We start from the raw sequence: 21785 nt of genomic DNA, 5'->3' as shown, positions 1-21785 counted from the left end.
TCTGCTTTGGTGTGTCGCTCACAGAGAGAAGTCAATGATGTTGACTGAATGAATTTCGGATGGGGTCCTCTGTCAGAATGCCCCCCCACCCCATCTCACACAGGCATCCTGGCCTTTAAGATGCCCCCAGGTTCTCCTCTCCAGATGTGATCCGTTCCTGAGCCACCCAAAGCCCAGAATTTCCTGGGCACCTCTGTGTCCTCTCCTTCCCCCCAGGGTTCACCTAACGGTGGTACCTGTCAGTCTATTTATCTGCATCAAAGCCTATGCTCTCTGCAGGCTGAAGATTGCTTTTTGTGTAATAGGTCTTTGAAGACAGTAGCAGCTGCGAGGCTAATTCATACCTGTCAGTAAGTTCTATTTAATGGGAGATTTGGTTCTAAACCTCCCAGCTCCTGGCTCTCCTGAATTCTTCTCCCGGCATGCTTCCTATTCATTCATTCCCGTGACCTGAACGTGCATATCTATTCTTCCCAGGAACTCTGTCCTTTCTCTGCTTTTCTTGCCCCATGTGAGTCCACAAACAAGACTTCAAAGGCAGAGCATATTCTATCTGGCTGGCTGCTCGGTCCCTGGCATCATACCCGGTGCCTGTGCTTAGCAAGGGCTCAAGTTACATACATTAAGCGACTTAATGATCTCCTGCCATCGCCCGCCAGGGTGGACCCAGCTCTGCAAAGACTATATTCAGTCCCTGGCTCCCAGGAAGAGGAGGACTCAGGCGGGGTGGAACCCCTCCCACCACCTCTGCAGCGGCTGTGACTCTTCATCTTGCATTTAGCAGACTGTTCTGTGTCTCTGGGCACTAAACAAGTAGCTGTTCACTATGCCATCAACGGTGCATGAGTGAAACTGGCATGAAAACTGGTAGACCCCTTGTGCCACTCCCATCTCTCAGGCGAGGGAGAGTGAGCACTTTCCTGCAGGTCTGCTTGGTCCATCAGGTGTTGATTCATTACCCCGTGGTCCTCTGCCCTCGGGACCCACTGGGCAGGACTCTGACCTACACCCCAGAGGGCGAGTCTGTCCTTTCCCAGCCCCAATGCATTAGAGATGCCCGAAGCACCTGACATCTCCCAGGGGAACAGGAGTCATTTAGGAGCCATGAGAGACTGTCCACCAGTGACCTCTGCCTCCTCATTGGCTTTGCCCGCTCCATCTCTCAGAAGGCTCTCAGATGGGCTCCCATAGCAGGAAGCTGGCTTCACCCACTGACATTCCTTGATTGTTCCTGGCTTCTCTGACTCAGCCCTTCACTCACTCAATATATCTGTGTCCCTGCAGAGCACAGGAAGCTCGCTGATGGGCAGGTCCTGTCCTCAAGGTGCTTATTTGGTGGGAGCCCTGGAGAGTACTAAGCAAAAGGCACCAGATGCACATCAGAAGTGGCTCCTGCTGTCAGAATTGCTGGGCTGTAAGCAGAGAGCTGAATGATGGGCCAGAGGGAGCCAGGTAAAGGGGGAGGGGCGGTGGTAGACACAAACAGAAGCCTGTGGAGATCCCCAGAGAGAGGAGGTAAGACACATTCCAGTACTGCAAGAGGCTCATTCTAGCTGGGAGGTGCAGGGGCCATGGAGAACGAGGCTGCAGAAAGCCAAGAGGCAAGTTCCTCCGAGGCTGTGCATAAATGGTCAGCTTGGGTTTTATCCTCAGGGCCACGGAGAGTCCCCAGAGATTCTTAAGCAAGAGAGCAATGCGATCAGAAACGGTTTTATCTTCCAACCAAGGTAGAAGGCCCAGCTCTGGGATCCATTGGGTGAGTTACAGCGGGGTTTCCTGAGGGTCAGCAGTGTGCACTTACCACTGGGTTGTGACTAGAGCTGTCCTCACGGGGGGAGTCGGGGCGATTAACTGAGCTGTGGATGACTTTGACGCTGAGTGCAGCCGCACGCTGGAGAAGCTGGATTGCTTCGTAATAACAGCACTTGCTACTCCTAATGGTGCTTGTAATACAATAGCACTTATAATGTAATAATAATAATAATAATATGATTTGCCATAATGTCTTTTGTTCTCATTCTCCCTATGCTTCCTAAACATTCATTAAATCCCAAATGCTCCTCTCTACAGGGCCCCCATTCCTCAGGGCGCAGTACACCCCTGGTGTAGTCGCTGAGGTCCCCTGTTTCTCCCTTTACTCTTCCCCCAGGGTTCAGTTTATAGATTCCCCAGTGGGGGCCACTGATCTTGGTATGTTATCTGGGGATTTCTCTCCAATGCCTTCTTCCCGGCTCTCTGGTGACACCTCTCTTTGTCTACCCTTTCCCCAGGTTGGTAGAGGGGAAAGGACAAGAAATAAACAAGTTTACACAGGTGGCAAGTTGGATGGATGTGATTCTAAAATGGTACCTACCCTGAAGGGTGTGTGTGCACATGCGTTTCACTCCTGTGATCAGATTCTGCCATGTGGTACATTTGACTTTAAAGATTATCCTGGCAGGTCTGTCCTAAGCCCACAAGTCCCAGTCACATGGCTGGTTGCTGGACAGGATGTCGGGGAGCTGTGGTGAGTGGAGAGACAGCAGCACTACAGGGGGGGCCACCGTTGAAGTGCCGGAGCAGACAGAGCAGACGTGACTCTCAAGATGCTAAGAGTGGCCTCTCCAGGCCAAAGCCAGCCAGAATCCAGAGACGTCAGCCCTACGGCCTCGAGAAAATGAAGCCGGCTCATGGCAGGCCTGGGCTGGGGAGACGAGTCGGAGCTACAGATGCGAACACAGACAGTGCCACCCTGATTTCAGCCGAGCAGAGCCCACTCATGCCGAGCAGAATTACGACCTTCAGAACTTGGAGCTAATAAATGCTGCCGTGTAAAGCTGTGAGCGTCCTGGTAATTTGTTAGAGAGCAATAGAAAATGAATGCAACACAGAAAGCTGTAAAGATCGGTTTGATAAGGGCAAGATGTGGGTTGGGAAAAGGCAAATTTTCTCATGTACCACGTGGTTACAGAACCTTCCACAAAGCTCACAAACTTCGCTGAACTCGCCCTCTCTTGCTTTGTAGAGCTGAGATGAGGATTATGTTGAAGAGGAAAGATTGTTGAGTTACAGGTGCTGGAACTAGGGGCAGCTATGGTTGACATGCATCCACTTTTACTAAAGGATTCTCTTGACTATGGACAACTGCCAACTCTTCTAAATCAGAGGCAGGAAAGGCCCTGGCATGTCTGGATGAATTAATGAGACTTCTGAATCTTTAACGACTTTGTGACAGAGGTCAAGGCCAGCTCCCTCTTCCCCAAAGCTCTATCAGACAGAAGGCCTGGGCAGAGGAGACGTTTCCATTATGTTTCCAGAGATACCATGCCAGGGCACTCCCCAGAGCCTGCTTCAATTTGATTTATTTCCCACATACAGCCTGACGCACTCTGTCACCAACACACACGGGCACACTCCTGTGCCCGTGTGTATGCATGCATGCATACATGCACATGTGCACGTAGGTATTTGCATGCACTGTGCACCAGGACAAATACAAGAAGGAAGCTCCAACTTCCATTAAATGGATGATACCCAGATATCTCAAACTTGACCCTGGGAGCCACATGGGAGTTTTCCTCACTGTCGTGATGTTGGTCAAATGTCACCAAAGAGCTTGTTTGATAACTGGTTTCTATGATGTACAGCTGTTCTGTCCCCTCTGCCCTGGGCCTCCACACCCTGTTGAAGTCTTCCTGACTTGTGACGTTGAGGTTGGAGGCTCTGCAGGCCTGGGAAGGGTCTGGGATCACTGACACCATGTGTCACTACCCCCTCCCCCCAATCACTGACATCATGGGTCATTCCCCTCCCCCCCTCGCCAGCTTGTCAGTGTCCTCACACATGGATTCTTGCTGCTATGGGTAGAGAGCAGGTTGGGGGATGTACTCAATGGCTCAGACATGGCCGATCTTGGAAGTTCTCCCAGGCTGCGAGAGGTAGACTTGGTCAGGGAAGGCCTCAGAGCGGAGGCCTTTTTCCTCGCCGCTCTGTCCCACAGGACTTGGTGAGGATCTACATTCTTGGCAGCAAAGGAAGGCAAGTGCCTCATTCAAATGTCCCCTGGTTCAAAGCCCATCCCGGGAACTATAGAGTAAGGACAGGGAATATTTCAGAAGTTCTGGGGAGCGAGTGGCCCTCTGTGAAGGGTCACAATAAGACAGGCAGACGGAGTGATGGCCCAGGCCCCCTAGCGCTGCAGCGAATGCAAACCTCCTCCTCCCCATGACACCTTCAAGCTGGGTAGCCCTTGCCTGGCATCCTCTATCACAGTGGCCCACCTCTGGGAGGGAGTTCCTCCTTTCTCAGGTCTGAGTTAAAAACCCCATGGTCACGGACAAGGACAAATCCACAGTTGAAGATGTCCATGAAGGACACAGCAGACAGACAGCTGTCTGACCTGAACCTTCCTGCTTCAGACTCTGGCCCTGCCTCTCCTTCCCACCCCTGGCTCCAGCCAGGACAGGCAGCACAATGGAGTCTACCTACAGACACAATCCCATTCTCACCTCTAGGCCATCCCTTCAGAAAGAAAGGAGCCCTGGCCGGAAGCCTTCCTCCAAGCTCCACAGAAGTGCTGAATGCCCTGGGCCTGCACACCCAGCTCCGCTAGACAGAGACCCTGTGGAGACAGGCCCTGTGGGCCCACATCGGGCCGGCCCTGTGTTCCCCACCACCCAGCAGGCACTCAGCAGCCATTTTCTGAGTGAGTGGCCTTGATTACAGCATTTCCCACAGGGAAGCTGCTTCATCATGGCTGGCTTATCATTTTTATCATACTATAACTCAGGCTCAGGAACTTCATGCAAAGGCAAAATACACAGCCCAGCCAATACCTCCCAAACCTCCTCCTCCTCTCCCTGCTCACTGCTTCCGAATGCACCATTTTCCAAGCACCCAGTTTATAAAACGCATCCAGAGGGAGAAGGCTCAGAGCATGCAGCTCTGAGCACAGCATCTCCAGGAAGTCCAGTGCGGGGGTGGGGGGGTGTCACAGCTCCCCCATCAGAGACACCTGTTACCGCAGGACTGTAACCTATTGTGACTCACATTAGGGGCAGGCAGGACCCTCCCAGCTTAGACAGACATGGGGGGGGTGGCGGGTTGGGGGGCAGGGAGGAGCGTTTCCTTCATTACTCTAATCCTTGTTGCACTAAAAATGTATTTATTCCCCAAAGCATGTTGTGGTAGGCAGAGGGGTTCTCTGACAAAACTGAAATAAAGCTGAAATATGTGGGCATGCATCTTAGTAATTTTTATCATAAACTACACTGTAGAATCAATCGTTCTGCTACTAGAAAGTTGTCTGACTGGCGGTCCATAGCCTCTGGCTAGATCTGTGAGTGTTGTGACTTTGCATGTGTGTGTGAGTGTGTGTGTGTGTGTGTGTGTGTGTGAGTGTGTACTAAGGAATATGTATAATGTGTAGGGATCAAAGTATATTATTTCATTTTTAGTGAAAGTGTGAACAATATGGAATAGGCTCAAATGTCCCAAGAACTCTGGTTTAAGTAAGTGAGAGGCTAATTTTGAATTTTTTCTGATGGTACCTTTGGTGTTCTGGAAAGGTAAAGGCTTTAAATCAGAAAACCAAGGCCCCAGGACGGGAAGTAGGAGAAAGGAAAAGAAAATATTTATTTACTAGCAACCAACTGAGGAGTAGAAGGCGTCGTCGTTCTAATTCCAGACTTGACACCTGCACATCACTGCACAGCACAGCAAGGCTCAGAATAAACCACAAGATCCCTCTGGCGTGGGGCACTGGCTGGCTCTGGCTGGTTCCACGGATGCCTCGGTGTTAGCAGAGTTAGCGTAACACTGGGACGAGGGTCATTCGCCCCTGTGCACCTGTCCACGGGGATGGGGCAGGACTAATCACATGATGATCTTTAAAACCCCACAGGGAGAGACTGCACTGCAGACTCTGGGCCCAGAAGGGGGGGGGGGTGTGGGCTGGCCAGGAGGGGACGCAGCTCCGGTGAGGGAGGTGCCCAGCACAAATGTCTTCATTGATGTCTTCTTCCCTTCCACCTGCACGGTCCCTCTTAGTGTGGGCCCCGGGCCACAGGCTTGGACATCACCCACACTCAGATCCTGACTGAAACACCCCCATGGCTCTGTAGACTCTGAACTCCAGATCTATCCAGGCCAGAATGGGAGGAAGGGCATCCGGGCCCGAGAGCTTTCTGGTTATTGTCTGGTTCTGAAAGTGCAGCGGCAGCGTGGGAAGAGGGAAGCGGCCCAGGGCTCCCTGGCTGGGCTTCTTTGGGTTGCAGAGCTTTGTCTGTACGAGCTGAACTCCTGTTCGCCATCACGAGGCACACTATCTCATCTGCCCAGCCCTCCCAGCCCGGATGCCAGCACGCGAAGCAACGTTCCATTCATTTACTCGATAACAATGCATTTAGCATCTACTCTGCTCCCGTAGTCCCCAGGGGCTACAGTGGCTGGACACAGCACACTTGGTCTTCCTTTTATAAATCTCAAGGGTCTGAGGGAGGGGTCAGGTGAAAAGAATCCTCCCTGGAGAGGAAGGCTACAAAACGCAGAGCCCAGGGTGCTGCGTGGCTGTGGGCTAGCAGACTGGACCTGGCGGCCTGTCAGGGAGGCCTCTCTTGGGGAAGTGACATTTACACAGCATCTGAAAGATGATGAGGCTGGCTTGCCAAAGAAAGATGGAGAAGGGTGGGATGGTAACATCCTCGCTTCCTCCCAGACTCCATAGCTTCTTCTCCCTCCATCTGCCCCAGGTCCCCTTTCTGTAATAATTTTAGCAATTTCAATTACTTACAACTAATCTCTCTGATCAACCTATGGAAAAATAAATATAGGCTCAGGTCTGCTTGACAAGAAAATGAGCCCAGAAGAGGAAGATGGACTGCATCTATCCACTCCGCCCAATCACGATGGAGAGAGGGCCCGCGGGCCATCTATCACTGCCGGGCTCACGGCAGTTTGTGAATCCAAGGAGCTGCCTGGTGAACAGAAAGTTCTTCCGTGGGCCACACGGGCCTCCAGCCAATAGGCCACACCTCCATCTCTGGGAAATATTCCCAGCACCAAAGCTTGGGAACTGGAATGCCCCTAATCACAGGGAAGACAAAGCCTGCCCCGGGCCGTAGAGACATTCAGGCAGCCCCTAGTGAGCCTCTAACATACAGATGAAGAATGGAAGCCCAGCAAGGAGATGGCATACACTGGCTAAGAGCTAACTGGCTGTGTTCGTGATCTGGCTCCCTATCTCAAGTACACGATGGCTGTATGGACGGTGGCTTGCAGCTTCTGACACCGCAACGGCTCCTCTGCCAGAGCTGCTGTGAGGCTTTCATGAGACAATCACCGTGGGACACTCACTTCAGGGCGTCTACGGGAGAAGGCGTTCCAAAAATATCAACTCTGGCTATGATGGCGTTAACGCTGTGCATGCAGGGCCAGGGCTTGAAGCCATGGCAGCGGCTCCACCATCAATCCAGTACCTTGGCCTCTAAGATGAGGCCTGCTGGGGAGGATGTGGGGGTAATGATCCTGGGGAAGGTGGTGATGGTCCTGGTGGTGATGGTGGTGATGATAATGGTGGTGGTGATCAGTGGTGGTAGTGGTGTTGGTAATGGTAGTAGTAGTAGCAGTGCTGGGGGTATCAATGGTGGTGGTGGTGGTAGTGCTGGGGGTAGTGATGTGGTGGTGGCAGCATGCAGCTACGCAGGTAGCACAAGCCAGTGCACAGGCAGCCCATCCCCCTGGCTCCAGTGCCCAGTGATTTCCTACTTTTCCTCATCACCCTGAGACATCTTGACTTTTACCCTGCAATCTCCACTCTTCTCTCCAGCGAGTGACAAGCTCCCTCCATGGGCACGCTGCCTATCTCTATCCTCCAACAATAGATTAGGGCGGTTTTATCTTTTCCATTAGGCAGTGATTGCAGCTCTCCCTGGCTTCATTAGTAGCTGGATAATCCCTCCAGATTTATTACTGCAAATGGAGCGCTCTCCTTTACCTCTTCAGACAGCACTGGCCATATCTGCTGTCCCTGTGGCAGGCGGGGTTTTGCCCCAGGGCCCTTAATTCATCATGTCCTCAATCGGGACTTCATCAGTCTGGCTGAGCAGCTTCCCCCAGCCAAACCCAGAGGCTAGCAGAGGCCAGAGACTAGAGACTGTCTTGCAGACATGAAGTGGAACAAACCCAGCGCGTCTCTAACAGTCCTGTGCACACCCAGGACGAGAGCTGTGCAGGCCCAGAGTCTTTGGGTACAAGCAAGACAATGACCCCATAACCAAGTGCAAGCCCCCACTCCTAGGCTCTCTCCCTGGTGTCACCCACGGCCCAGGGCTGCTGTGGCCCCTCACCCTGCTGCCCCCACACAGACAGAGACAAACTTCTTCCACAGGGTCAGATGAACAGTGGCTGAAAGCTAGATTCGTGATGGATCAGTGTGTCTCTTGGGATGGGTGATCACCCACCCGAATCCGGAGCCGTCAGCCAGATGCGTTTGTGACAGGTGAACCAAGGAATCGGTGAGCAATCTGAGGTCTCATGAGTCAGGGGTGGGGGCGCGCTGGTCAAATGCTCAGTAATCACCAATACAAACAAACCCAATGGTGGATTTAGTCATACGTGATAACCCAACCACCTAATTCTGGTTAGTCTCTAGAAATAAACAAAGTAGCCGCGTAGGAGCCATTTCTACAGGGTATTACATACAAGACAGCAAAATGTACATCACTCATTATGTTTAACCCACAAGAAGCAGAAGAAGAATGGACCTTCTATTAAACACGTGTCGTGAGCTAATTTCTCTCCTCAGGCAGATACGACTAGTGTCTGCTTACACGAGAGAGCTCCGAGGCTGAGGAGGGTTAAGGAAATGGCACAGAATCACACCGCCAGCAGCTACTCAAACCAGATTTTTAAGTCCTATCTATCTAATGCCAAGGTTTGCTGTGCACTCTAGTGATCTGGGAACCCGCAGCACTGCCGCAGCAGGTTTCAGAGATGGGCAACTTTTCACAGTGTCACAGGTACTCCAGAGTTTGAAAAACATGACACCTTGTTTTTAAAAATCTTGTTTTCTGACATCTTTCCAGTCTGACCCAACTGTCTTTATGTGTCACAAAGCCCCTCGTATTCTTGACAATTTCAAAATCCTTCATGCACACAAAGTCATGTGATTTCTGCATCACAGTAGCTGTGACATCACCATTCATACCCCACTTCAGGTGAGGTGACCGGGCTCCACACACAGCTGCACCTGGTCATGCTCAACCTTACACCTGGTGGAATAAAACCTGGACCAATCCCAGCTTCCTCACCTATAAAATAAGGGGTAAGATGGCCCCAGAGGAACGTCCAGTTCTACAACGTAAGACCCAGAGACTTTGTGTCCTGGCTGTGACTCAGTAGTACCTCTGAATTAGGGTGGGGCACTGGTGATGGGGCGGTCAGACTTCAGGTAGTACTCGGACTTGGCAAGGTGGTTCAGCCACCACCCTGTCACCCGAAGGAACCAGGGATGCATCTGAATGGAGAGGCCGGAGAGGTCTGAGTTCTCTGGCTCCCAGGGCTAAGAACTGTTGAGATGAGAATCTCCCTAAGATCCTATGCCAACATGCGTCTGCAAGGCCAGATTCTCTACAGGGCTTCGGCTCCTCTACCTCTGTTTCCCCACCCACCTCCCACCTCCTGGGCTTCAGCCCGCCATGACCGGCTAACCCGGACTCTGACAACACTTTATACCAAGAAGGAGATCGTGAAAACACCTTACCAGGTTGGTGAAGATGTATGTGTAGTAGGCTGACACCATTCCCAATTCAGCTGCCTGCAGAGCAAAGAGAAGGGTTTTAGAAAGGAAACCTGAAGCTCCCTCACCGGAAGCAAAGGAGCAGCAGGGACTCCAGGCATCGGCCATTTTGTCTGGCCTGCCACCCTTCAGGACAGGGTGGAGCGGAACACCTGGACTGGTTCTCAGGTTACCTTTGATCTCAAGATCAGACCAAGCACTGCCAGCCTCCAGAGCAAGGCCTCCCCCTCACCCCGTTCCGACCCACGTCTCATGACACTCACAGTGGCTGCCACGCTCAGATTCAACATGCTTCCTGGAACAGAACTGGATATTATGGGAACTGGAATGACTTTAAGGGAAATGAAGCAAATAATAAAACAGAACTAGGATAATTATCTCCACAATCATTAACAATAGCAACAGCCAACGTTTACCCACTGCTCAGTCGGTGCCAGGCATCATAAAGCATTCTGCATGGGGGAGGGCCTGTTATTATTCTCCATCTCCAATTATAGCAAAGAAGATGGACGGGACATCAGGACAACAGGACAAGTCACCTCTGTGTGGTCACATGGGGCGTGCATGAGAGAGATGGCATCAAAGCCAGACAGCCTACCTTCAGGATTTTCCACCAAACCACCCTCTCCCTTGAGGATCACAATACTGACAGAACTACATGTATAACCCGCTTCGAGGCTGGGGGTGTAGATAAGAGCCTGTGGTTGTAGGTGATGCCCACGGAGACACCCAAGAACATCAACACCTGCAGTAATACAGGAACCAAGAGATCTTTCGCAAACTCTGCTCCTGTCTCCCTGGAAGGAACAAGCTACTTGTGGCATGTCTTGTCCTTGATCACAGCCCGGCAGCATGGCGCCCCTCCACAGCTAGGAGACTAAGGCTTCAGAACTGCTTTCCTTTTGTCTGATCTCTGCACCTGTCGTAAATACCCCTAACCAACCTTCCCTGTCAGCGTGCCCGGCTTTGAGCATGACAGGTACTATAGAAACTGACAAGGAGATCAGGTAAATAATGAGCCGGGCTCTCTCCAGAGCCCTCATCCCTTCCGACAGTGGGCTAGATTTTCATAATATCTCCTGCAGCCCCGGGGGCCACTGGGACAGCGTCCTTGTCATGACTGTTTCGGTGGATGGGAGAGAAACGAGACTGGGACCCGATTGCATTTCCATGGTGTTTGTCTCCCAAGGAACTCAAGACACTTGCTGAGCACTCTGATGGGAGCACTCACAAGCTGGCCGCAGGGCCTGGTGTGCCATCACCGGGGTCCCAGCTTGGTGACAAGGGCACAGTCACTGTGGGACACAGATACCCGAGGCCTCGTGGCCAGGCCCCTTCCGTTCCCTCCCTCCACACAAGCTGTGCCTCCCCCATCCTCCCGCGGTGGTGCGGTGGGGGCAGGATGCCACCCTCCACCCACGCCCTGCCCCAGCTCACAGCCTCGCTGCCTGAATCCATGGGCACCACAGCTGGAGAGGGCTGGGGGCACTGTTAAAACCCCATTTTGTGATATGTGCTGTCCTAGAGATCCACCACAAGCCATCCTTGGTTTTGAAGACCTGAACTCTGGGTAAACATGAAGTTCCTTGCCGGAAGAGCCGCTCAATAAAGCAGGGGATTACTGCCGCGCAAATCCTCGCAGAGTCAAGAGACTGTCTGAGGGCTGCTCCCCGCACCGCCTGCCTCCTCGCCAGGGCCCTGTGGACCCCCGGAGGGAGGAACGCAGAGCTGGAGGGAAGCTCAAGGGGAAAACGGCCAGGCTCGCTGGAGGCACTGTCTGCCGGGACCACGGCAGTGTCAGGGAACAAAAGGAACAGACTTGCCCTTCCTTGATCATGTTGCTCATTGGGGCAGTGGAGCTGCAGGGCCTGGGTCCCCAGGGGGCTCAGGAAAGCTGGCCACTGGGCACCCAGAAGGGCTGGTTGCTAATGAGGATTTGTGATAGGCAGATTTGCCTTAGAAAGTAGAGCCACACACACAATACTGGACCCTCTACAACTCTACTACCCCGACCCCACACTCCTGAAAATCATCTAGAGGGAGGATTTGTGGGAAGAGGTGAACTCAAGAGCTGGTGCTCTACCACTTGAACTACACCTCCAGTCTGGCTTCTGGCTGGTTACTTTGGAGATGGAGCCTCTCAGACCTTTTTTTTTGCCTAAGCTAGTGTTGAACTTCCATCCTCCAGACAGCAGTCTTCTGAGTAGCTAGGATTATGGGTGTGAGCTACGAGGCACCTAGCTCACAGAAACATTTTTAATGCAAATTCCCCATACCAGCAAAGGTGTAAGAAACTCCCTGTGCTCTGGTGGCTGTGGGTATAAACTGTCCCAGATTTCTAAGAGGCAATCTGGCACATCATCTGAGGACAAAAAAATCCTTAAAATGCACACCTTTAAGTCAGGATTTCACTTCTAGAAATTTACACTGGAGAAACAGGCGTGAGGGCGCATAGAGATTTATGTATGAAGACGTGCGTTCGGCATTATTTATTATAGCAAGAGATTAGAAACAGCTTGTTTCTCTAATACTAAAGGGCTAGTTACATAAATTATGGGACATCGATGTAATAGGAGATGATACTGCCATTAAACTGTTTGTAGAGAAGTATTTAATGGCATGGAGAAAATGCACACAGGGCACAAAATTAAGCTCCAAAAATTTTTTTCAGAAAAGTTTACATGGTGTCATAATAATTTGGGGGAAACATGTGTGGGGCGGGAAGCAGAGACACACGAAGTTGAGTGGTTTCGGTGGATGAGAGGATGGTTTCCAGTTTCTTCTTGGTGCTTTTTTCATTTCGGCAATGAACGTGATCATACCGCCAGGGCCCAGCTTCACACACTAGGAGTTAGGGAGGATTCTTGGGCCAAGGGCTCTTGGCCCCCTAGGCATCCAGTTAGGGGGTGCTTTGGCCAGCTCTATCTCCTGCCTTCCCCGGCCATTTATACACTAACCTGAAGCCCCCAGCAGGGACCCCCTCTCCCTAGGGACCACCCTCAACCTTCTTGCGCTTCCTTCGAAAGCGGGGGGACGGGGACTTTCTATCCTGAAGGATCCTGTCTCTGATGGCAGCCCCAGATGTGACGATGGAAGAAAAGAGGAGAGAAACATGTCTTGGAGAGCGGAGAAGAGGAAGAGGGGTTGGGCAGGCGTGCAGACAGACGTGGCTTTGGTGCGGTGGAACATTACTATAGCAACAGGCTGAGGGACAGCCCTCAGGACAGAGAGAACTCATTCAAATCTCTATTAACTCACTGGCAAAAAAAAAAAGCCAGGGAGAGAGGGAGGGAAGGAAGGAAGGGGAGAGGGAGGCAGGGGTGGGGGGAGACCATCGGAGTATCTACGAGGCTGAACGCCGTTAACCAGGAGAAGGCTCGCTCCCCTGTGGAGGATGTCAGGGTGTGTTTAAAAATACGCAATTAAAATGGCATTAGCGAAGTTGGGGGGGCAGTCCGGGGCCCAGAGAGGGGCTAGGATGAAGGGCCTGCTCTCTGATGATATGCCAAGCCCACCACCTGTCCAGGAGCTGGTGCCAGATGACGTCACCCCTGCCCAGTGCTCCCTCCAGGTGTCCATCCACCCCCTCCCCCCGCCCCCTGCCTCTTCCACCCCCTCCCCCTCACTGCCTGACCTGAGGCTAGAAGAGAACCCTGAAGACCCCACTCTGCTCTGTCCAGTGCCAGCCTGGGACAAAACCGCTAGAGCCTGGGCTTCTCTGTCCACAGGATGAAGATGGCGCACTGATCTGTGGCCCCCACGGGAAGGACCACACCGGGGGATGCGCGTAGACAGCGATTTGGAAAACGTTGGACAGGTATTGGGGCTGACACGAAGCCACACACTCTGGCATGACAGCTGCTTGTCCAAAACATGGAGCTACTCCCGTTTCCTCAGCCTCTGCAGGAGCCCACAGCCCTACAAGAACCCTAGACCTTCCGCTTCTCCCCCAGCCCAGGATCTGGGTCTGGCTGATAAACACTTCTAGGCAGCCACCCCCAGCCTTTTTTTTTTCCTTTCAAGAACTATCATTTGAAAGGGAAATCGAGGTTGGTCAGGGTTCAAATCTAGCCCAGGGCTAAACAGGGCAGCCTGGCTCAGGACACCGGACGCAGGACAGGGAGGAGGCTCCTGGCCTGCACCGTGCCCGCCCTGCCCGGCCCGACTCTCACCTTCAGGAGGATGGTGTGGGACATGGAGGCATTGGCGTGGATGATGATGGTGGCCGTCTTGTCGTCCCGGATCTCCTTGAGGAGTGGGGTGGGGTCCCGGGAGTCGTCCAGCATCCGGACGGACAGCGTGTCCTTGGAGATGAGGAACTGGCGGAGCAGCTTCTCGAGGTTTAGAAGGCCTGGAGAGGGAGAGAGGAGAAGCTGTGGGCTGCGGGGCTGCCTCCCTGGACCCCTGGGCAAGAACAAGACCACACCTGTGACTCCAACGAAGGCAAGAGAGGTTAGGGAAGGGTGAGGCGGGTGATGGCTGCAGGGGTGGGGCTGGCAGCGAGGAACACCCCCATCGGAACAGCTTTGTTGCTCCCTGTTGGCTTTTGGGCTTCACTTCTCCTACCTAAAATAAGGGAATGCACCTTAGCTCCCGTCATCTCTCCAGTGACCTTGAGATGCCCTTAGGGTGTCCTTTAACGTGGCTGCCAAGGCTCCCTGGAGAATGCTGGGTAGAGAGCCCCCACCCCTTTCTGCAAAGCACTGTGTCCATGTCGGAGGTCTCTCTCCCCATTTCCAGGCTCTTTTCATGGGGCCAGTTGTCTGGGCTGTTTCTACCTCAGCTCTCAGGGTGGTGGGAGCAATAGCTCCGGCACATGGTAACCCCTCAGTAATGTCACACGCAGCTCTAAAAAAGCCTTTGTTCTCATCCTAGAAGTGGGAGGAGGGCAAACTTCCCTGAGGATCCCAACACCAGAAAATGAGTCTATAGAAACCCTGTGATGTTCTCAGAACCTTCTGGCTGGTTGCACAAAGATCAGGTATAATAGGTCACAAAAGAAGAGACACGGAACTCAACACCAGCAGGCAAGACTCTAGACCCAGGACCAAATGGGAAATGGACTGTGTGCCAAGGATACTCCTTCCGTCTCCTCCTCCACTCCCAAGCAATGCGGCTGAGACCCAGGGTCTTATTTCCGCTCCCTCCCTGCAGAGGCAGGCAAGAGGCGGGAAGGCCACCTTCCCAGCCAGTGGTCTCGATTCCAGTTGGGGGAAAAAAATTGTAGGCATTTGTTCCCTAAGCAATGACAGGAGTAACATTTATCAAACCTTATTATGTTCTAGCTAATATGCTGAAATTTTTACATGGCTTATCTCCTGTAAGTCCTTACAACAATCCTCTAAAATATTAAAATCCCTGCAGTTGCGAGGAGGTGGGAGGCAGGGAGGGAGCAGCTTGCCTTCCTTGCTGGAAGGGCTGGTTTTCTACCAGGCAGGGGTCCCTGTCCTCACAGGCTGTGGACAGTGGGATCTCTCTCTTAGAGCTGTACAGACCTCGTGGACCCCGCTGACCCTTCAGAAACAAAATGACGGCGACCCTTGCAAAGGTGCTCTTGGTCATGGAGAGGGGATTTGGCCGGCCCAGCCACACAGAGATGCAGGACATGGCTGGGACCAGGAGCCCCATTTTCTCACCTCCTGTGAGTCCAGTGAACCTCCTAGAAGGAACTAAGCAAGTGACAGCACAGACGGTGCTTGGGCAGGTCCAGGGACCTGGGCCTGATTGGCTGTTGTGGAACAAGTTGAGGCAGCAGGGTTGGAGCCTGGGTTCCTTCACTGATGCAGGCAACACACTGGTCTTCCCGTCCCCGGTTTCGGAAGGCTTTCCAGGGAGCGGGGGCTGTGGTGGGGAAGGGAGAAGCTCACTTCCTGGACAGAGGTTTCTGGAACAGCCCGCTGTGCAGGCCACAAGATGGACCCCCCCCCCTCCCTTCCCTTCTTTGCCCGGCCCCCACCAGGGCTGCTGCGGACACTGGCAGATTTCCTCCTCGGCTGCCATGCCGCCGAAAACTTCCTGCCAACTAGGCTCCAGGAGATGTGGATTCAAATGCAGTTATCCTCTTCTGGCAGGGTCTCCTGGCCTCTTCGACGCTCCATTTCATAAGAGCAAGAAAACGCCATGAACATCCCACGGCATGCTGGGCACTGGAACTTGAGCGGTCTGTGTTTCTCCTCTGGCACTTAACCACACGGAGCTCCAAAGGCAGACTTCCCCACCGGTGTGCCTGGCTACTCTGGAGGTATCGAGCAGGAGGATCAAGGTTGGAGGCCAGCACCAGCAAAAAGCTACCAAGGCCCATCACCACCGATAAGCTAGATACACAAGAGGTATAGGTAGGATTCTCACAGTCCAAAGCTAGCCCCGGCACACATATGAGACTATTAAAACAAAACCGCCACACAAAAAAAAGCTAAGAAGGGCTGGGAGGCATGGCTCACGCGGAAGACCAGCTGCCAAACAGCCCTGAATTCAGTCCTCAGTGCCGCCATCACCACCAGAAAACAGAAACAAACAAACAAAAGTATATTCGGATTTTAACAGTACAGTGTGACATTTTCCAATTGTCATTCTCCTCACCTCTGTGTAATGAAACTAAAGAAATCTTAGCAAAGGCAGGTGATGCCAGAGGAGTTAGAATTTGCTCGCTCTCTCCCTTCCTCTCCCCCTTCGTTCCTCCCTCCTCCCCCAGCCCTCCTCTTCTGTAGAGCACTGGCCCAGCTGCAGGTCTGCCTGCCAAGTCCGAGACCGAGAAGGACCTAGGGAGCCTATTAGTCTCGCTCAGGAAGGATCGATGAGAGGCCCAGCAGGCCGGCTGTTCTGGGAGGCAGGAGGGAGGCCGGCTTCCGGAACTGGAAGGCAGGAGTCCAGGGAGACAGCAGGGGGACCCGGAGAGGCGTGAGAAGCACAGTCAGGGTCAGACCCAGCCACAGGACAAGGAACAAGTACCAAAGTGACGGGCCTGCGGCGGATCTACAAGATGCTGGCGTCAGAAACCAAAAATGTAGAAAACATCTACTTCTGCCCAGCCTCCCCTGCCTCCGCTGGCTGGGTCCCTCGGTGAAGGGCTTTGGCCCTGGAAAAGCCTGGCATCCCCTGGAGGGCTGCACTTCCAAGTCCTGTGGGAGACCGCGGATGGAGGAGCGTGGTGAGCACCACGATGAAAGGAGGGGTGTGGATCTCCTTCACAGAGGTCGGAGGGGAGAGGAGAGAAGGCAGTCGCTGAGGCTGGGGACCGTATGACCTTGGAAGCAGACTTGACCGCTCCTTTCTTCATGCTTATGAGAGTGACAACAGAGCCCATCTTATGTGATCATCAAGAGGTAGGATGGTTTAAATGACAAGTGTGTGTGGGGGGGGAGAGATTAAGGATTTAACTCACAGAGAATTTAAGACTTAAGTGAGATCATATAAGAATCATCATCACTGTGTTCGGCACACAGTAGGTGCTCACTAATACGCAGCCACCTCCCATTGAACAACAGGCTCATGGTTAATTTTACATCTCTGTGATCCAGCACCTCCTGGGGGCTGGAGGGGGAAAGGCCAACTACTGCCCCAGCTACTCTGCCACAGGGCTCCAAGTACCCATCACTCACTTTTGTCCCATGCTCCAGCCCCAGGGCCTCAGCTAGGGTCGCAGGACAACAATTACAGCAATTAAATTGTCTCCATGCCCCGGCCCAGGGACCTTCCCACCCAATTTAAACAAAGGCTCCGAGAAGCAGAGGAAGCTGCTCAGCTTACACAGCTCCCAAATGATGGAGCAACTCGGCTGGACGGCCAAGATGGTTCTCCTCTTGCCACTCTTCCCACCCCACTGCCGCCCCATTGGAGGACACGTCCTCCTCATCAGCTCCATAGCTGCTGCTGTTCAGCACCCTGGACAGCGTTCAATGCCCACCAGGATGGCCGGGGACACAACTGAGCCTTGGTTCTAAGTCATGGACAAGTCTCGCTCAAACAGGAAAGGAGAAAGGACACCTATGCTCTCCTGGGGGTGACCACAACCTCCACGCTGCCGATGACGTATGGTTCAGACCCCTCAGACAGACTGGGCATGGGTAACTTTGATCCTGTTATATCCTATAGATAATGGAGCCTGGGGAGAGCGGAAGTCATTTCCCCAAGATCGCACAGGCACAAGACCTCGGGACACAGGGCTGTAGTCACAGAATGTCTTAAAACATGAACAAACACCAAAGCAAGCATTTTAAAAGAAAAGTAAGCCAGGTGTTGGTGGCTCATGCCTATAATCCTAGCTCCTCAGGAGGTTGAGATCTGAGGATCACAGTTCAAAGCCAACCTGGGCAGGCAGGTCCATGCAACTTTCATTCAAAAGCTAGAAGTGGGCTGTGTAGGTGGCTTAGTGGTAGAGTTGCTTGCTTAGCATGCACAAAGCCCCGGGTTTGATTCCTCAGTACTATGTGAACAGAAAAAGCTGGAGATGGTGCCATGGCTCAAGTAGTAGAATGCCAGCCTTGAGCAAAACAGCAACAACAAACAAACAAACAACAAAACCTCAGAGGCCATACCCAGGCCCTGAGCCCAAGCCTCAGGCCCAGCAGAATAAAGAAATCCAAGATCTGAATCATGGAGATGGCCGGTGAACATACACCATGTTTCACCTGGCTCCCCTCTGAGGACAACAACAGCTAGTTCAACGGCAGGGAGGGGTGGTCTCAACAAAGGAGCCCCCAAACAGCCAAATCCCTGAGGCTCCACGGAGATTACCAGGCTGCCTCGCCAGAGCCATTCACCCCGTCTCTTCTCCCAGCCTCATCAGAAAAAGGCAGTTGGACATCTTCTGACTTTTTCCTCATTAAAGAAAAATAATGAAATTCAGACTATGCCTCTATTTGGTCCCAACCCTGCTTATTAAAACACCTGCGCTGGGGAAGGTGGAAAGTAAGTGGCATGATCCTCTGTGGAATGATCTCCGTTTCGCCTAATTCTGATGGCTGGAAAATAGAATTAGATTCATGCTTCTAATTCTCTCGGCCCAGCATTAATAAAGGAGATGGCAGCGCCTCTTTCCAAGTTCAGAACGCTTTTCCTCTCAGCCCCTCGTTTCCTCAGCCTTTGATTCCGTTTTTCCTCTTCTTTACCCTTGAACGTCAGCCCGGCCCCACCTTCCTTCCCGGGCCCTGGTGGGTCAGGGCAGAGTGTGGGCAGGCACCGCGGTGAGTTCTCTGAGCAGCCGCAGGGAATGGCTGCCGAGGCTCCTGGGGCATGGTGGTCTGTATTGTGCTTGGGCATCCTCTGCTCCTCGCAGACCTAGTCCAGCAACTATGGGGAACACCCCCCCCAGACATCTCTGCCCTTTGAAGGACATTGTTCCTGCCAGTGCAGATCATGGGAACTACAGGAGGTGGCATGGAGGGGAAAGACCCAGCCTATAGGTCGGAAAGCCCAAGAGTCTTGGCTTGAGCATGGGCCAGCAGCCTCACCTGAGCTCCCAGATGCTTTCCTGAGCTCTCGCTGATTGGAGAAGAGGAGATAAAACCAGAAAACATGGCGTGGGCGGTTTGCCCTCTGCAAGGCACTGTTTGAATGTCAAGAGATGCCCATCATTCTCTCAGAAGAGCGTGCTCCAGTGCACAGCAGATATTTAACAAACATCTGTGCGAAGGATTTCCCCAAGCCCGGGAAGAGCTGAAGCAGAGGAAACAGGGCTCAGCCTAAACATCAAAGGGACCATGTGTGGCTAGACACAACGAAGAACTTCCTGTTGGGTTGGTGAGACATTATCCTCGGCACTGAAGGAGACAGTAGGCCAGCCTTTATCTGGACATATTCTAACAGCCCTGCCCTCGGTCTCTGAGCATGTGAGGTGGGCCAATTCAGGGCAGCCCTGTGGGGACTGGTGGCGGCACTTCCCCATTCTCTGGTACAAGGATGTCACCCATGGAAGGGCATCAGGTGCAATGTACCTTCTCTACATTCCATCACACGCTAGCATCCTCTGATCGCACGCTAGCATCCTCTGATCACACGCTAGCATCCTCTGATCGCACGCTAGCATCCTCTGATCGCACGCTAACATCCTGTGGATGTCCTTGTAGCATCCTTCAGGGATCACAGTCCACATTACTAGAGAAGAGGGGAGTGGTTGTTTTGGCCACATGGCTTCCCAAATGGCCCAGGCCAACATGTGTCATGAATCTCCAGGAGGGAGAAACAAAAGGCAGGGCTGTGGGAGTCTTTGTTCACAAACACTGTTGGCCACGCGCTGGGCTTCTGTGCAGGCTGTGCACTGGGCTGCTCGGCTGGTAGCCTCTAGCCACGTGGTTGGCTACCAAGCACCTGAAATCTGACCGGTGAGAACAAGGAACTGAATTATCCCTTTTATTTAAAAGGTAAATGGCCACAAGTGGCTTGGGGAAATGACACTGGCCCACTGAGACCTCGCAGAGGAACCCAGTTTGAGAAACAGGTGACCGTGCATTGGACGGGGATCCAGGGAGTGTGGGTTCAAATCTCAGCTCTACCACGTACAGATTATAGGGTCCTGGGCCTCCGTTTCCCCTTTGGTGAATAGCAGGGTTAGACTGTTCCCTGAGCTCCACCCACAGGTCATCACCTGCTTGCAGCCTGTTACCTGCGCCCAGCTGCCTCAGAGCACGTGACGGCCCAGGTTTGCTGGGAGGTGCTGGCTTAAATTAGCTAAATCTCATACTCAATTGATGTCGCGCCTTGTCCGGGAGTCAGAGCAAAATGCATTTCCCAAACCTTGCATTTGAAAAAATAAAATAAAATAAAAAAGCCTTATCAGGAATTGACCTTGGCCCTTGCTCCAGCAGCCAAACCTGCTCCCCGGGGAAAGCAGCTCTGCAGCCCATCAGGTACAAATGCATTCCATTTTGTGTTTTCCCTCTCCCTCTCCCCGCTCGGCGCTCTCTCGCTTTGTATCTCCTTAACAATAAGGCTGAAAATGTGGGAATTGAGTTTGCGGATGTAAAAAGACTTTGGCAGTCGGCCAGTCTTTCCTATGACCTAATTCGCTTCTATGCTGGCCATGCCCGGGGAGACCAGGTACAGGGCACCCCTGGGCCACGCACTGTTTGCACACACCTGTGCACATGTGTACACACACCTGGGGACATGCGAGCATGCCCACACCTGTGGGTCTTCACCCCCCATGATCCAGCCAGAGGACAGGAAGCCCAGGTGCAGATGAGCGGGGGCCAGGCGGTGTGGGGCCGAGCCGGCCAGGGCACACTTACATTCTGCTTTGGCACAGATGAGGCAGGCCGTGGTGCAGTTGAAGAAGTTCAAGACCCCGGCCACGGCCACGCTGATGTCAGTGTTGCTGGGGTGAAGATTCAGGGTCGTGAACCTCTGGAACTGAAACTTGATGAACTCTTCTGGGGCCACTTTGAAATGAGGGACCTGGCAGGAGGAGCAGAAAAGGGGCAGCAGGGAGGACCCCGGTGAGTGAGAAAGATCAGAACAAGATGAGGGAGTCAAAGTCCAGGGTGGGTTCTTGTGCAGAATGCCCGAGGCCTGGGCCAGTGGGAAAAGGGGACACGCACGGGATCTGCGTGGCCCGGCCCGTAGAGGAAGCTAGTGCAGCATCCCCAATGAAACCCAGGACAGGAAGCCCTTTGCATCGAGTCCGGGGCTTGAGAAGGCAAACAAAGAGGTCTTTATTGGTAGAGTAGATACCAGCCACTGCTGGATGGCGAGAGAGACTGCTCTCGAAAGCATCACACTTACACTACTGTACGTGTAGTTAATAACAGCGCAGAGATGGCGGGAGAAAGCATGCCCTACCCTAGGACAGAGGCAGCGTCCCCTCATCCTAGCCCAGAGGTTTTCAAACTCGCTCCCCAGAGTCTTGCTGGGTGAATCTAGGGAGAAGCAGGGGTGGTGATGGTTTCTGGCAGATGTGGGAATGAAGTTCTCAGTAAGAACCTTCCAGGGACTCTCTGGCTAGAGCCAGGTAAGTAAACACCTGCACTGGTGTTTCATTAGGTATGACAGCCTCCCTCCGCACATGCTGTTGACG

At 53.0% G+C, this 21785-nt stretch overlaps 1 protein-coding gene across 1 annotated transcript in view; it reads right to left on the bottom strand.

Moving 5' to 3' along the window:
* Grik4 (glutamate receptor, ionotropic, kainate 4) overlaps positions 1-21785 on the bottom strand; it is a 214486-nt gene that overhangs the window by 86455 nt on the left and 106246 nt on the right. Inside the window, exons 5-7 of the mRNA XM_013009509.1 lie at positions 21001-21166; positions 13948-14126; positions 9740-9793 (exon numbers count right to left, since the gene is read on the bottom strand). Coding sequence (XP_012864963.1) covers positions 9740-9793; positions 13948-14126; positions 21001-21166 — 399 coding nt within the window. The remainder of the gene's footprint in view (positions 1-9739; positions 9794-13947; positions 14127-21000; positions 21167-21785) is intronic.

Source organism: Dipodomys ordii, unplaced genomic scaffold, assembly GCF_000151885.1.
Source record: "Dipodomys ordii isolate 6190 unplaced genomic scaffold, Dord_2.0 Scaffold10, whole genome shotgun sequence".
Lineage (NCBI taxonomy): Eukaryota > Metazoa > Chordata > Mammalia > Rodentia > Heteromyidae > Dipodomys > Dipodomys ordii.
This window is presented reverse-complemented; position numbering and strand designations above follow the sequence as displayed.